Genomic DNA, 13,702 nt, shown 5'->3' with positions numbered 1-13,702 from the left:
CCCCCCCTCCATTTTTGCCGACTGAAATGTTCTAAAATTGCACATTTGATAGAAAAAAAGGGTCCTCCCTGCACATTTTCGTGAACTAGACTTAAAATGTCAATCAGGAGGTTCTACGTACTATTTTAAAAAATGTCTCTTAAAAGATTCATCTGTTTATATGACTTAGCAAGACAATTAATTCATTATTATTTTGTGTTAAACAACAATGTACCGATGGTGTGAAGCCAGTATGTTCAGATCGAGTTGCATAGATATGACGGCATTCACAATTACCAATTCTTAAAGCAGGTAACTTTAAATAAAAAAGTGTTATGTTAAGAACGCTTTAAAATCATTAAAATATATCGTAAAACTCATCACAGCCATTCTAAATCTAATATTTTTACCCGGGGGAGACCCTCGGACCTCCTCAAACACCCAAATCTCGCGCCTTCAGGCGCTCCCACATTCATCAAAATGCATCGTAAAATTCTAAATCGTAATGTATTTCCCGGGGGAGACCCCCGGACCCCTCAAACACCAAATTCTCGCGTCTTCGGCGCTCGCAAATTCATCAAAATGCATCGTTAAACTCATCTTAGCCATTCTAAATCGTAATATTTTTTTTCTCGTAGGAGATTGTCGCCCCCCCCCCCCCCCCAAACACCAAATTATCGCACCTTTGGTGCTAGCATGGCAATTTGGCCAACCCCCCCCCCCCCCCAATTACGTTTCTTTCTACGCCACTGAGATACGCTGTAAATGTATCGGCTATTACGCTTAATCAGGCCAATGTAACCGATAAAATATAAGTTGCCTCTTAGTGGTGTTATTACATCTATATCCATTAGCCGGATGAGATTTTCAGCGACCTCGATTCCGAACTCGAAGATGCACTCGGTGTTGTAATTTTGAAAACTTTCTAATTTCAGGTATAAGAACGTTTGTAGGAAGTCAAAAACCCTAAGAAATCTATGTAAATCTAATGATTTAGTAACTTTAAAGAGAGCGAGTTAAAACCAAATGATAGACAACTATATAGTAAGTGATTGTTATTGGGAAAAAGAGCGAGTTAAAATCAAATTACAGACAACTATATAGTTAGTGATTGTTATTGGGAAAAAGAACGAGTTAAAACCAAATTATAGACAACTATATAGTTAGTGATTTTTAAAGGGAGAGAGAGCGAGTTGAAATCAATTGATATGAAGTCCTACTTACATAACAACCTGTGTAACAACCTGTGTAAGAGGGTTCTCATGCTGTCGGTGGTACTTGTTATACAACTTTGGTATACCGTGGCGTTACAGAGAACTATAACAGGTTATTCTGTGTTTCATTTCCTAATCGATCCGCTGCTATGGGCTCTTCAAACAAATTCAATATATAAGCTATGACGATCAAAGCAAAATTTATGTTCTGTTTTAAAGGTTCATTAAATAAACCAAAGTATATCTTAATTTCTTTTGAAACTAAAGTTATTTTGATAATTTTTTAGAGTCGCATAAGATATCAGTGTACCGGTAACGCAACACCTATTATTGTTAATTGTATTATTGCAAATTAAAGGGAATAAACTGTTAATTTTCCATTACGCGGGTCGTTCTATGTTTCCGGGCGTCGTCCTATTAAGGGGGTTTTGAGATCCAAAAAAGACGTGGGTAAAGTACTATTTACCGTCGATTAGTCCCTTCTTCCGGTAATTATGACATCACAAAATTCACTTCAAATGACGACGTCACAATCACCGGAAGGTGGGACTAATAACGGTAAATGCTTCTTTACCCACGTCGTTTTGGGAACTCAAAATCCCCGTATTAGCGCACAGCAGCTGTTAATTTCACTGCGCCACGCACAAAAAGCGAAATTAACCTACATTATCAACATTGATTTATACTTTTAATTTTGTGTAAAAAGAACTAATATGCCCTTAAGACCGGGAACATTGGGTAGGTACACGTGCGTGTGGGAACGAAGGTCAAGGATAAATACCGCCTGTCGATCAGTCAATAAATTTTATAGATTGTACATTTAGCCGTGGTCTTTATAGGCATGACATATAGATTTTTCGATGATTCTTAGTAATGTTATATTGATATTTTCGTATCTAATTGCGTAGTTAGTACTCAAAATGTAGCTCCCTCAACTTACTACTACATATATGATACTACCACCACGCCATTACCAAATACTTCATACAATGTAGCATATTGAGGGTACGTGTATAACATCAAACAACTGCTTATAAATGGAAAACATAACTTCAAGCAAAGACAGCATAACAATTAGAAGCAAGACGTTAAATGATACAATATACATATGTACCCCAGAAACTGTACAATCTTTCTTTTTTGTACATTTTGTTTATCCAAAAATAAAAACATATATTACAAAACTGATAACCTCATCTTAATCATTATGAAGCAGTACATTTACAGGTCTAGATGTCACAATTAAACCTATCAATAGCATCGTTAAAAACCATTATAGAGGAAAACTATGATATTCAGAAATATACTAGCATTAGCAAATGCAATAAACGTAAAGAAAAATTCAATCATGACTGGAAAACAATTGATTAATCTTAAAGAAAGTAACCCAATCTCTGACAGTCTAATTTAAAATACACTGTATTAAAATATTAGACTATTAGAATACTTATCAATTAAAAATATGCATAACTGCAACCTCCGGCGATTTCTTCCGTATTATGCTCCTGTCTCTTCCTCTCTCTCTCTCCCTTTCTTTTTCTCTCGCTCTTCCCCTCCTGTACATGTATGTATGTTGTATATTTTGTAAGTATGTATATGTGTGATGGTGTGTGTGAGTGTGTGTGTATGTGATAAAAAAGAGATTCAAACTAAATATGTAGAGTGCAAGAGAAGGTTTCTAATTGAGAATGAAGACATTAAATGTATGCTTAACTTATTGATGTATTATAAAAATGTATTCTCTGAAAGAAATAAAAAAAAGTTACAAAAAAATAAATATATCGCTCTCTCTCTATATATATGAGACTACCACCACGCCATTACCAAATACTTCCTATAACATCAAAAAACTGCTCATAAATTGAAAACATAACTTCAAACAAAGACAACAAAATAACTAGAAGCAAGTTAATTGATACAATATACTCCAGAAAATGAAGCGTATTTTATTTCACTATGCCCGAAAAACAACAATTTTTGTATGAACTTTTTTTTCATAAACTTTACTACTCTTATGTTTATGGCGTTATTCCATGATATAGACTTAATATTGACTTTAGATTTACATACCGTATTTCCCTAATGAGGGTGCTGTACACTGGTAATTGGCTTAGGTAAACATTACATCATTGGCACCTGCTATGACAGAATTTGCCCCGGCTATTGCAAAATTTGTATAAAGTGATTTTCCATTTATCAGCAGAAACGTGCACATGTGGGTCCCTTATTAGAAGACTCCTTTAACAGGAAAAATATGGTACAATTGTCTAGCTTCTCTTACAATATGTAAGAACTTATATCATTTTACAATTTCACAGACTTGGAAACAAATCAAATAGAGGATTGGGACCCAGACAGGAAATGTTCTTTCTGTGAAAGTAGAGTGCAACTTGTCTTTGTAAGTACATATACCCCTATGCATAAGGTAATAAGCCCTCAGTCCACCTCCCTACTATTAGAGGAAATTATATTAAAAGGAGGGGGCTTTTTACTGATTGTGTTTGAAAGTACACATACTCCTATTACGGTATATTTTCTCAGTCCCCTCTTCCTAACCTTAAGAGAAATGATTATAAGGAGAGGGGGCGTAGTACTGAATATCTTTGTATGTATATTTATTATTATCTAGAACATGTTAATGCAAACAACATTATTCAAGTATTAATCCTTGTTGGAGGACTCATGCAGACAGAATTACATTTATTAAAAAAAACATCCACATCACAGTGAAGAGAGTGTATAATTATCACTAATGTATTGGAAGTTTCATATTGGTGGCCATGGTTGTTTGTATCAGGTAGGGCAGTGCAAAAAACTCTCTCAGAATAGGCAACATATTTGATACATGGTAATAATTAAACATGAAGGTTTACTTTTTTCTTACAGGAAGCTGTAGAACAACTTATTGATGAGGCGAAGAATGGGAAAGGTGTCCAGGACAATGCTAGTAAGTTATTGTTTGTCATTTTCATAAGTTGTTATCATTTGATGTTTTTCATAACGCTAGTGAATGAATATTCAAAAAAGTTGTTCTTTAATATTTTTTAACTGTAAAGGCCTAAAGTATACCCAACCAGTATTCGTGATGAAACAGTTGTAGTGATTGTGTGCATATTCTACTGTGCATCCAGATTTTGGAATGTCTGGAGCTGTTGACAAATACTTCATGATGGTGTTTTTTGGGAATATAGAAATAATGTGTTTAAGGAGATGAAAACAATTATTTTTTCCCAAATCATAAATACGGTTCCTTCCAGACTACTGGTAGGATCCCAGTACTGAAATCTGTATTTTTTATATACCAGGGTACATATATTTTGAGTAATGCTAACCAAATGTGTTTATGGGTGACAGAAAGGTTTTTATTGACCAATTTTAATAAATTGTTGATCTTGTGACATTCAGGTATGCGCTACCTACAAGAGATACTGCCCTACTGTCCCCAGTTCTATACCCAGAACATGGGCCGGGAGTTACTGGCTGAGCTCAAATCATCTGCTCAGAATGTAGAAGTTACAGAACAAGACACCAATGTGCCACCTCAACCTTCATTGGTAGAACTGAAGATCCCACATGTGGTCACACAGGCAAGGTTAGTGTGTTAATGATCTTCACAAGTCAAAGGGGTATACTGGAATTACCTAGTGTTTAGGTCTGTTTAATATCCAATAAGTTGGAGGCAGTCAATAGTAAGTGTACTGCTCCTTACTGATTGTTCACTCACCTTGCTTGTCTGTCAACATTTCTTTGATTTGCCACTAGATCTTAGTAATAACGATTTGAAGGGAATCAAGCCAAATTTGGCCAGAAATTAACATATTTGTGAAAAGAGAAATAGAATTTGTGTAAATGTTGAATCTGACCCCTTGGTGCTGGAGAGATCTGACCCAATAGAGGAAACAAAGTTAATTTATTTGACTAATCATAAAGTTTTCATATTTAATTGTTAACCAAATTTGGCTAGACATTTGCAAGGATGGAAACCGACTTTGTATAAATGTTAACTGACTACCAGATACCCTTGGGCAGAAGGGGTGGGGCTTAATAGAGGAAATAAAGAAAATTCTGTAGGAAATAAGCACTTAATTATATAATCTTTACTCCATATAATGCTGTTGGGTTTAACTTAAAAGCTAGGTGAGCAATGCAAACCCTTTAGGCATTTTGTTTACCTTAACTAGTTCTAGTTCAGGTTATGCTTTCAATAAAATATGATAAGAAATTCTGAATATGAAGGTTGATAATGATGGTTGAAATCAGGGGGGAAAATCCAGAAATTAAAATAAAGATTTTAATACAAATTAAAGCAAATCCAGACAACTTTGGGTTTGAAGTTTTAGAAGAACGTTTGCATTTAAACTTCTGAAAAAAAAATTCATGTGCCTTCTGTTTAGTCGAGTGATTTGACTCATGGATGATATATATTTTATCTGTATATTTTTTATCATTTCCAGCAAGCACAAGAAAGAAAATATACCTAACTGCAAAAAGAACTACACAGATAATGAACTAACAGAGGCCGTATCTGAGATACAGAACGGGAAACTAGGAACTAGGCGTGCTTCAGCTCTGTATGGCATCCCTCGCTCAACCCTCCGAAATAAAATGTTCAAAATGGATGCAGACAAATTGACGTTACTACAGGAGGAAGGTATGGATGATGAAGATAGCCAGGAGTCGGGTATAAAGTGGTCAGAGCTTATACAGGGTAATATCTTACCCTTAGCTTTACCTCAGCTCCCTCCATTACCCACATGTGACTTGAACGAGGTCAAGAAAAGCGAGACCGATGATAATACTGAAAGAAAATTAGACAACATACGGAAAAAACATAACCTGTCCGGAAAAGAGGAACTCTACTATGAGATGTATGAACATGAACTTAAAATTCCAGTTTTGAAAGATATAATACGTAAATTAGCTGAGGAAAGGTTAGAAATGGAGAGAAATGCCTCTAGAGTTAGAGATTTGAAGCATGATTTAAACAAACTTGAAGGGTTAGGTAGTCTGAAGCGGCCTTCAGCTGGGAGGACTGAAGAAGGAGCAGAACCTCCTTCTTCAACCTTCCATGATATCGTTATTCCGTCCTACAAGTCGACTAGAAGTCCGATCAAGCAGGAACATGCCTTCACTAGTTCACTTGACAAGTTGGAGAATTCATCTATTGGTGATACTTTGAAAGAAATCATTATGAAAACAATAAGTGAAAAAGTAAAATGCAAGTCCCACCAAGTAAGTGACCTTGGACAGGGTCACAGTGACCTAGTTTTACGTAAGAGTCATCACACAACATCATTCCAGCCAAACGGTGCCTCTCCTGCCAAGCAAATAAAAAAAGAAGACAGTGACAAGAAGAAAGGAGATTCCTCTGGAACTCCTGCCAAAAAGACACGTCCTAAAAGAGGCCAGTATCGCAAGTACAACAGCCAGCTGCTAATGGAAGCTGTGAAGGCTGTACAGCGAGGGGAGATGAGTGTACATCGTGCAGGGAGTTATTATGGTGTGCCTCACTCTACACTGGAATACAAGGTCAAGGAACGACACCTCTTACGACAGAAGAAGATCAAAGAGCAGCAGCAACAGAAGGAAGCGGCGGCAGCAGCTGCCAGCCCAAAGAAGACCACTACCGACGCAACCAGTAGCTCCAATAGTAGAGGGAATGGCAGCAGAAGTAACAGCAAGGGGGAAGTGTCAAAAAAACTTGAAACCCCAGAGAAATCTGACGGAAGTTGTCCTAATTGGTACACTTCCTATTTAGTGGGTGCCTCTCACTTGGATGCCTCCCCTGGGATGGGTTTCCCATCAGGCTTTGCCTTAAATACACCGGCCTCAGAGTTGCTACGTAAGCTCCAACACAAAGTACAGAGTAAGTCCGATTCTTATCCCGAGGATGGTAATTACAGCAAGAGGGGAGTTGGAGCTCTCGGCGATGGCTTCTTCTTCATTAATTAAGCAGCTCCCTCTCTGAACTTGTCTTTTCCAGTTGTCACACAATTACGTCTTGTTGGTCTCTCTATAGTCATTGTAAGCAATTAGATATTATTTGATCTATTGATATATATTTTTGTTAAAGAGATAATTTATTTTGATCATTGTTTCATACATATTTAGTGTTGTTCTAGTCTTAGATTGAAGCAGGTGTTATATGGTCATTATTAAGTAATTACCTTTCGATAGAATTTAACCTCGCCTCTCGGAGAGGGTAGATATAATCGTTTCAGCTGGCCTCTCAGAGAAAGTAGGAGCTTAGTAGGAATAGCTATGTTGTCTGTATCAGTTTTACCATGATAAAACCTGCTTTTAAGTTAGATTGCAATAATTTGGCTGTAGTTCCATCAAATGGAACATGTGAAAAACACAGGATGCATAAGAATTTAAAATACCTATTTGCTTAATACACCTGCTAGTGTTAACTGTTGGTGTGAACTCAACAAATTGTTCATTGATTAAACCTTAAGTTTTGTTATGAGGAGCAACAAAATCCAACTGATGTAAACTTTTTTCTGTTAATTTTTGTTTATGATATGGTATAGCTGTAAACCCCCCTACCCCTCTTAGGTGTTCATAGACAGCTTCTGAGAGACCAACTGGGAAAGACATGTTCAATAATATCCTATGTAAAGCTGTATGTATTCCTTGCCTATCAATGCTCAAAGATTTTAAATCGTTCATATTCATACAGAGATATGTATGTATATCTCTCTGAGATATCTGCCAGCTGTTATTATTAAAATTATAATGATTCTATTTTTAAGCAGCACATTTATGTTCTAAGTAAGAATTCTAATTATTGTTATCGTTTTAAGTCTAAAAATCATGGATGACTTTTAGTTAGAATGTACTCTAATTATGAACTACAACATGAAAAATATCACAGTTTGTAAAATCTCTTAATTTTATTGTTTTTGTGAATGTGTTAAACTGGTGTCTGTTATTATATTTGCAACACTATTCAATATGAAAACGTCTGACATGAGCTTTCCTTATAGGAGTTGGAGTTTGTCTTACGGAGATTAATGGCGATAATTGATACATAATGGGAAAAGTGAATGCAGCCAAACCTGTCTATAAAGACCACCCCAGGGACACAGATCTATATAATCAAGTTGTCTTATTTTAAAGCAGAGATTTATTATACAGAAGTGATCACAGAGGCAGGTTTTACTGTTTAAATATTAACATTAAAGTCAAATTTTTAAAAATAAATGCCATCTGAACTAACACACTGTCGATTTCAGTCTGATTTTGACTCAAAGTCAATCTTTAATATACATTGAGAGAAATCAAGTGTGGCTCATTGTTAGATTGTTGTTGATTAGTTTTTACTTCAATAATGGTCAATTTGCAATATGTTATGTTCAACATTATACATTTGTTGTACAGGTGATTTTATTGCTAGACTGTGTAGGGGAGATAACTCCTGAGAAAAATTGAAATTTTTCTGTAAGGGATAGATAAATTACTTTTGCTTATGATGTACTCATTATGTACTTACGACAGTTTAGTAAGTGGACCATTTGTCTCTACTGATATTTTATTTTCTACATTAAACACTGTTTTAGTACTGCACTATATCAGGAAGAGGATACACGTGCTTTGGTTTTTTGTTTTGTTTTTTGTTTAAGGACATTATCCTATTGTTATATTTGTCATCATATTGACATGTGTATGTGCATTGTAAGACTTTTTTCTGAGAGATGTTTTGTATGTAAGCTTGACTCTGATAATCTGTATATATTTTTTTGTATCTATATATAGAAATAAGGGATTTAAGATGGTAAACAGAACATTATACAACTGTATTCCAATTAGTATATTTGTGTGTCAGATACAAACTTTATAATATGGTAAATTAATCCAAGTTATGAAATTAGTATACATTGTATTCTATTTGTATTCCATTTGTTGGGTTTTTATTTATTTATTTTTGTTATAAGGTCTGAAATTGTATCATCAGTTGAAACAGACATTCCAATGAACACTTTTATCTTTGATTTGTATTATTTCCTTGTGCAATACTTCTTTCTAGTCCTTACATACCGGGTATGCTTTTTTCATTTATCGCTAAAGCTACATACATTGTAATTGATTATTTTAAGATCTCAAAATGTATTTATTTTTATGTTGAATGGTAATATCAAGTTGACATTAGTGCTAATACCTGTAAATAGGTTTTTGTTTTTATTATCAATACTGACAGTTAACATGGGATGTAACAGTGTTTGCAGCTTTTACTTTGATCATGATTCAGTCAAAATTAATCCAATTTTAGACAGCTGTTGTTATTGGAAAACTGAATCTAACAATAGGTCTTAATGTAGGATTATAGAACAATTATTTAAGGACTAACTTGAATAGATTTCTTATGTTATGGAGATATAACACAAAAATCTGAGTGTACTCTAAATATACTGTGAAGCGGTTTATGATGAGAGTACACTCAGATTTTTGTGTTATATCTCCATAACATAAAAAAAATCTATTCAAATTAATCCTTATAATTCAATTTACTAAAGAGGATCTCTTCAATATTCATAATTCATTTTGGGACTTTTTTGTCTATGAAATCAGTACGCCGTCATCTCAGCCAATCAGAAGCAACGTTACAAACGGCGACACCATTTTTTCCTTAATGGGCTGATAAAGTAAATTTTTAATCCAATGTAAAAGCTCGTAACAAGCAAAATTGAATCATAAGTAAATACGAAATGAGGATACTTATCAAATGTCATCATTTACTGGCCAAATGAAATCATGCCATCATTTTAAGACCTATTATATAAGTGTATTATACTGGATCTGGGTTAATATTTCTTTCAAGAAGAATACATAAAATACATAAATTGCAAGTGCAAGAAATTCAAATAAATTGTGCCTGGTTAATAGAAAATTCTAGAGTAAATATTTTTATACTTTAGATTTAGTGTTATTTATTGAGTTTTCTACTGAAGCCATGTGTTTTATAATCTTGGACTAACTCAACCATTTAGAACGTTCATTGATAATACACATCAATCAATTAATTCAAGTATCTTATTCTTCAAATGACAGTTTAAAAAATTAGTACTGTACATTGCTGATTACTACTGATGATTTAAATCAAGAATTTTTGTTTTAACTTTAAATTTAGTTAAATGGTCTTTAAAGGCCCAATATACATACATATGTGTCTTCTCAAACATTTTCATGATTTTAAAAAAATCACCAGTTGTTTATCATGCAGAAACTAAATAAAGGTCAAGACTGATGGTAATTATTCAGAATCTTGTGAGAAACAAATCAAAATTGATATGCAATAATTGATGGGGGTCCTTCAGAATACTGAAGCGAGGCGACGCTGTTATACCAGTATGTCTGTATGATACTAAATATCACTGATATCAGTTAATACATGAACATATCTGATCAACACTATTGTTGGAGGATAGATTCTCACTTAAAGATTTGGTATTGGGCCTTTCAATCCAGTGTAATGGGTTCTATAGAATATTTACTTTATATTGACACTCAGTAATATACATACTACTATTTTGTAATTAAGTGCAATATGTCTATTGTCCTATTATCATATTTACTATGATCCTGTATGTCTAGTCTGGTGTGCCTATTCATAGTATGTTTCTATGTGTCATTTATTCTGTTTAATTTATCGACAATTGAAAATGATACATTTATATTGAGAAAACATCGTGCATGAAGAAATGGTATTATGCATGAATATTTGTCTTATTTTTCTGAAAGATATCTAATTCCTGAAATTCACTAAGCTGCCTAAAGATGACTTAAAAAGGTCCTTTTTACTTCTTTTTTGAATGCTTTTGATATCATTTATATATTCATCAATGGAATTAAAATGTTCAAGTAATAAAAGTTGTTAAAGAAAACCTAGAATTTAAAAGTATTTTTTAAACATTTTATTAGTTTAATTTATTTTACAGGAAATCATGTATAGAATAGAAAATGAAAGAAGAGGACTATTTTGATTACAAATCATGAATTATTACTAAATGTAATTTTGTTGTCATGCTGTAAAATGTTATAATCTTTAATAACAATCTTATTTAATACTTTATAATATAGCTAACATGAAATATTGCTTGTTTTATTTTTAAGAAGGAAATAAACAACAGAAATACCATGTTGCCCTTAAAATGGATTTGGATCACATGTACAAGTAAATGAAGGTGGTTTTATTTCTATTCTGTTAACGTTATGGATGAGATTTTCCGATTGTTTTGTGGCAGTGTTAAGTGTATATATACTATGTGTTATCAATGACTAAAATAACTGGGATACAGTTGTTAATTTATTGTATAGCGTAAAGTCTCTATATCTGTATAATGTGGTGTCTCGAATATGCTTCAGAAATCCGTCCTTTTCATGATATGATGTTTCATTGTTTTCTTGATTATATGAAAACTTTGTGGGATTAAAGGTGTTGGGTGGTGTGTGTTATTGTTTTTGTAAAGATGTAAATGTTGCATTATGTATGAATTTAGAAAATTTATGTGGATTTTAAATTGTCTTTAGATATCCAGGAAACATTTTCATAGCTGTATGGCTTTTTGTTTTGCCTCAAAACTAGGCAACGTTTATGTAGGTACAGTAACTCTAAGTAACAAAGGTCCCCCCTAGAACTTGATTGCCCTAACACAGGTCAAACTAACTTTACACTGACCTAATTTCACATTAATATTGCTTGCTTTAGATAGCTTTTCTTATCTAAAGGTCAAAGTTCCTGTTTCTGTTACTTACACAAATTCCCTAGAAAAGTCAAACTTCATGTAGGCCTTTTTCTTACATAATAGAAAAAAAAACCTCATTGTAATAGCTAAGTTGCAGGTGACACATCCACTTCTAGTTATTTTACTATTTAATTTATTTCCAAATATTACTATGTACAATAATTTTATAATACATGTATATCTCCTCTTTGTAAGTATGAAAAAGTATGAACATTTATCAATGGCCAGCATTTTATGGATTTTCAAATTATATTGTATATCAACTCTAGATATTGTTAAAAGTTAATTTTTGCATTCCATTTACTTTTGGTTTTTGTTAACTTGTTTTGACATACCTTTCATATATACATATATATTCCAGAATTTCATATCTGATATTTTATAACAGACTAGGTAATGGTATACAGCTACGTTTAGTTAGCGGGATTGAAATCCTAGACGTTACGGATGCTGTAAACATACCGTATTGGACCTAGTTAGGGGACATATTAAAGTGGCAATCTTATTTTAATGCTTTTCGCGTAAGCATTGTTTGGCTAAAATTTGATGGACCTAATTGTTTGGTGATTACGCATCAGTGTGTCAATCTGTTTTAAGATTGTTTTTGTGAGAAAATTTGATTGCACTAAAATAAGTATCGTATGTCTGCAGAATAAAGATACAGGGAAAATATACTGATGTAAAGGTAATTTGTAGTAAATATTGTTTCTTAAAAACAGTTGATTTATATATGAAATTTTAATGACAATTAATACTTGACCTTGGATGTCGACAACTTTTTAGATGTACATGTAATTGTATTCAATGGTTAACATCATGTATTAAGCTTTGATCGTTAAGTAAACTAGTGTTAAGTCATAAATCCTGTATAACTGAAAGAAAATGTTCTTTTAAAGATTATAGCTTCTCTGCAGAGTGTGTCATCCTCAATACTCCAGAGGTTGCCATCAATATCTTTATTCACCCCTGAAAACAGAAGGCTGTATGCTTCAACTTGTGTATACTGTGAAACAGAGTAGTTTGGTCCTTGATGTACATCAAAGCAAATGGATTGATCAAAAAACGTTACACATTATTGGCTTTAGAGATGGGCATCGCCCTTTTCAAAATAAGCCTGTATGTGTGATTGGTCAGTTTTTGTCCTTCTAAAAAAACCAGTTTACTATGACATACAGAGGTGGATATAATGACAGTGATAGTAACCCCTGGAGTATTTACATAGGATGGGAGTGTTTTCTGAATGCAGCCATTACTGAATTACTTTTTTATAAAGTTGGGTGATTCAGTTATTATTCACTATTTCCCAATATGATTTCCCTGTGTTGGTTGCCTTAAAGTGACCATAAAGTTATAATGTTATACTTGTGCAATGTTTAAGATAAGATATTATACAACTTTTATTTATTGTACTACGTAACCTGTCCATTGTACGCTAAGGTATTTATCAATGTGCGCTACAGTTTTAATGGGTACTATGTATATGCATGAAGTGCCTTTGAGATTTGATCTGTGACACTGGTTCTATTGCTTGTGTATTCATTACATTAAATATGGTATTGTTGCTATCTTTGTTTGGAGTTTTTATTGTAGTCAATAGTTTTGATAGTATACAAATTTACTGTAAACCAACTTATTTTTGTGTGCGATTAGATTTCGAGTATTTCTGCAGATAGTGACAAACCACAGAAATTTATCGCAGCTAAATTGTTACGACCACATGAACATATACTGTAGAACCTCGAGTTAAAATCGCGAATTAAAATT

At 33.5% G+C, this 13,702-nt stretch overlaps 1 protein-coding gene across 2 annotated transcripts; it reads left to right on the top strand.

The window, feature by feature from the left end:
• The first annotated feature begins 3,281 nt into the window (after positions 1-3,281).
• LOC138334758 (mushroom body large-type Kenyon cell-specific protein 1-like) lies at positions 3,282-13,501 on the top strand. 2 transcript variants are annotated; one of them, XM_069283471.1, is made up of 5 exons: positions 3,282-3,591; positions 4,080-4,140; positions 4,599-4,785; positions 5,648-7,059; positions 8,183-13,501. In XM_069283471.1, the coding sequence occupies exons 3-5, from the start codon at positions 4,601-4,603 to the stop codon at positions 8,221-8,223; spliced, it is 1,638 nt and encodes a 545-aa protein (XP_069139572.1). In that variant the 5' UTR covers positions 3,282-3,591; positions 4,080-4,140; positions 4,599-4,600; the 3' UTR covers positions 8,224-13,501. The 2 variants fall into 2 exon arrangements, with proteins under 2 accessions (XP_069139572.1, XP_069139571.1); XM_069283470.1 differs by having other exon boundaries at positions 5,648-13,501.
• The last annotated feature ends 201 nt before the right edge of the window (positions 13,502-13,702 follow it).

This window comes from Argopecten irradians, chromosome 11 (assembly GCF_041381155.1).
Source record: "Argopecten irradians isolate NY chromosome 11, Ai_NY, whole genome shotgun sequence".
Classification (NCBI taxonomy): Eukaryota; Metazoa; Mollusca; class Bivalvia; order Pectinida; family Pectinidae; genus Argopecten; species Argopecten irradians.
Note: the sequence above shows the minus strand (reverse complement) of the source record. Positions and strands in the feature narration are given on the sequence as shown.

Bases quoted from the DNA above. Each gene is read 5' to 3' on its own strand.
- LOC138334758 (XM_069283470.1), top strand. From the start codon at position 4,601: ATGCGCTACCTACAAGAGATACTGCCCTACTGTCCCCAGTTCTATACC. The intron at 4,786-5,647 runs GTTAGTGTGTTA...TATCATTTCCAG, and splicing joins CATGTGGTCACACAGGCAAG to CAAGCACAAGAAAGAAAATA.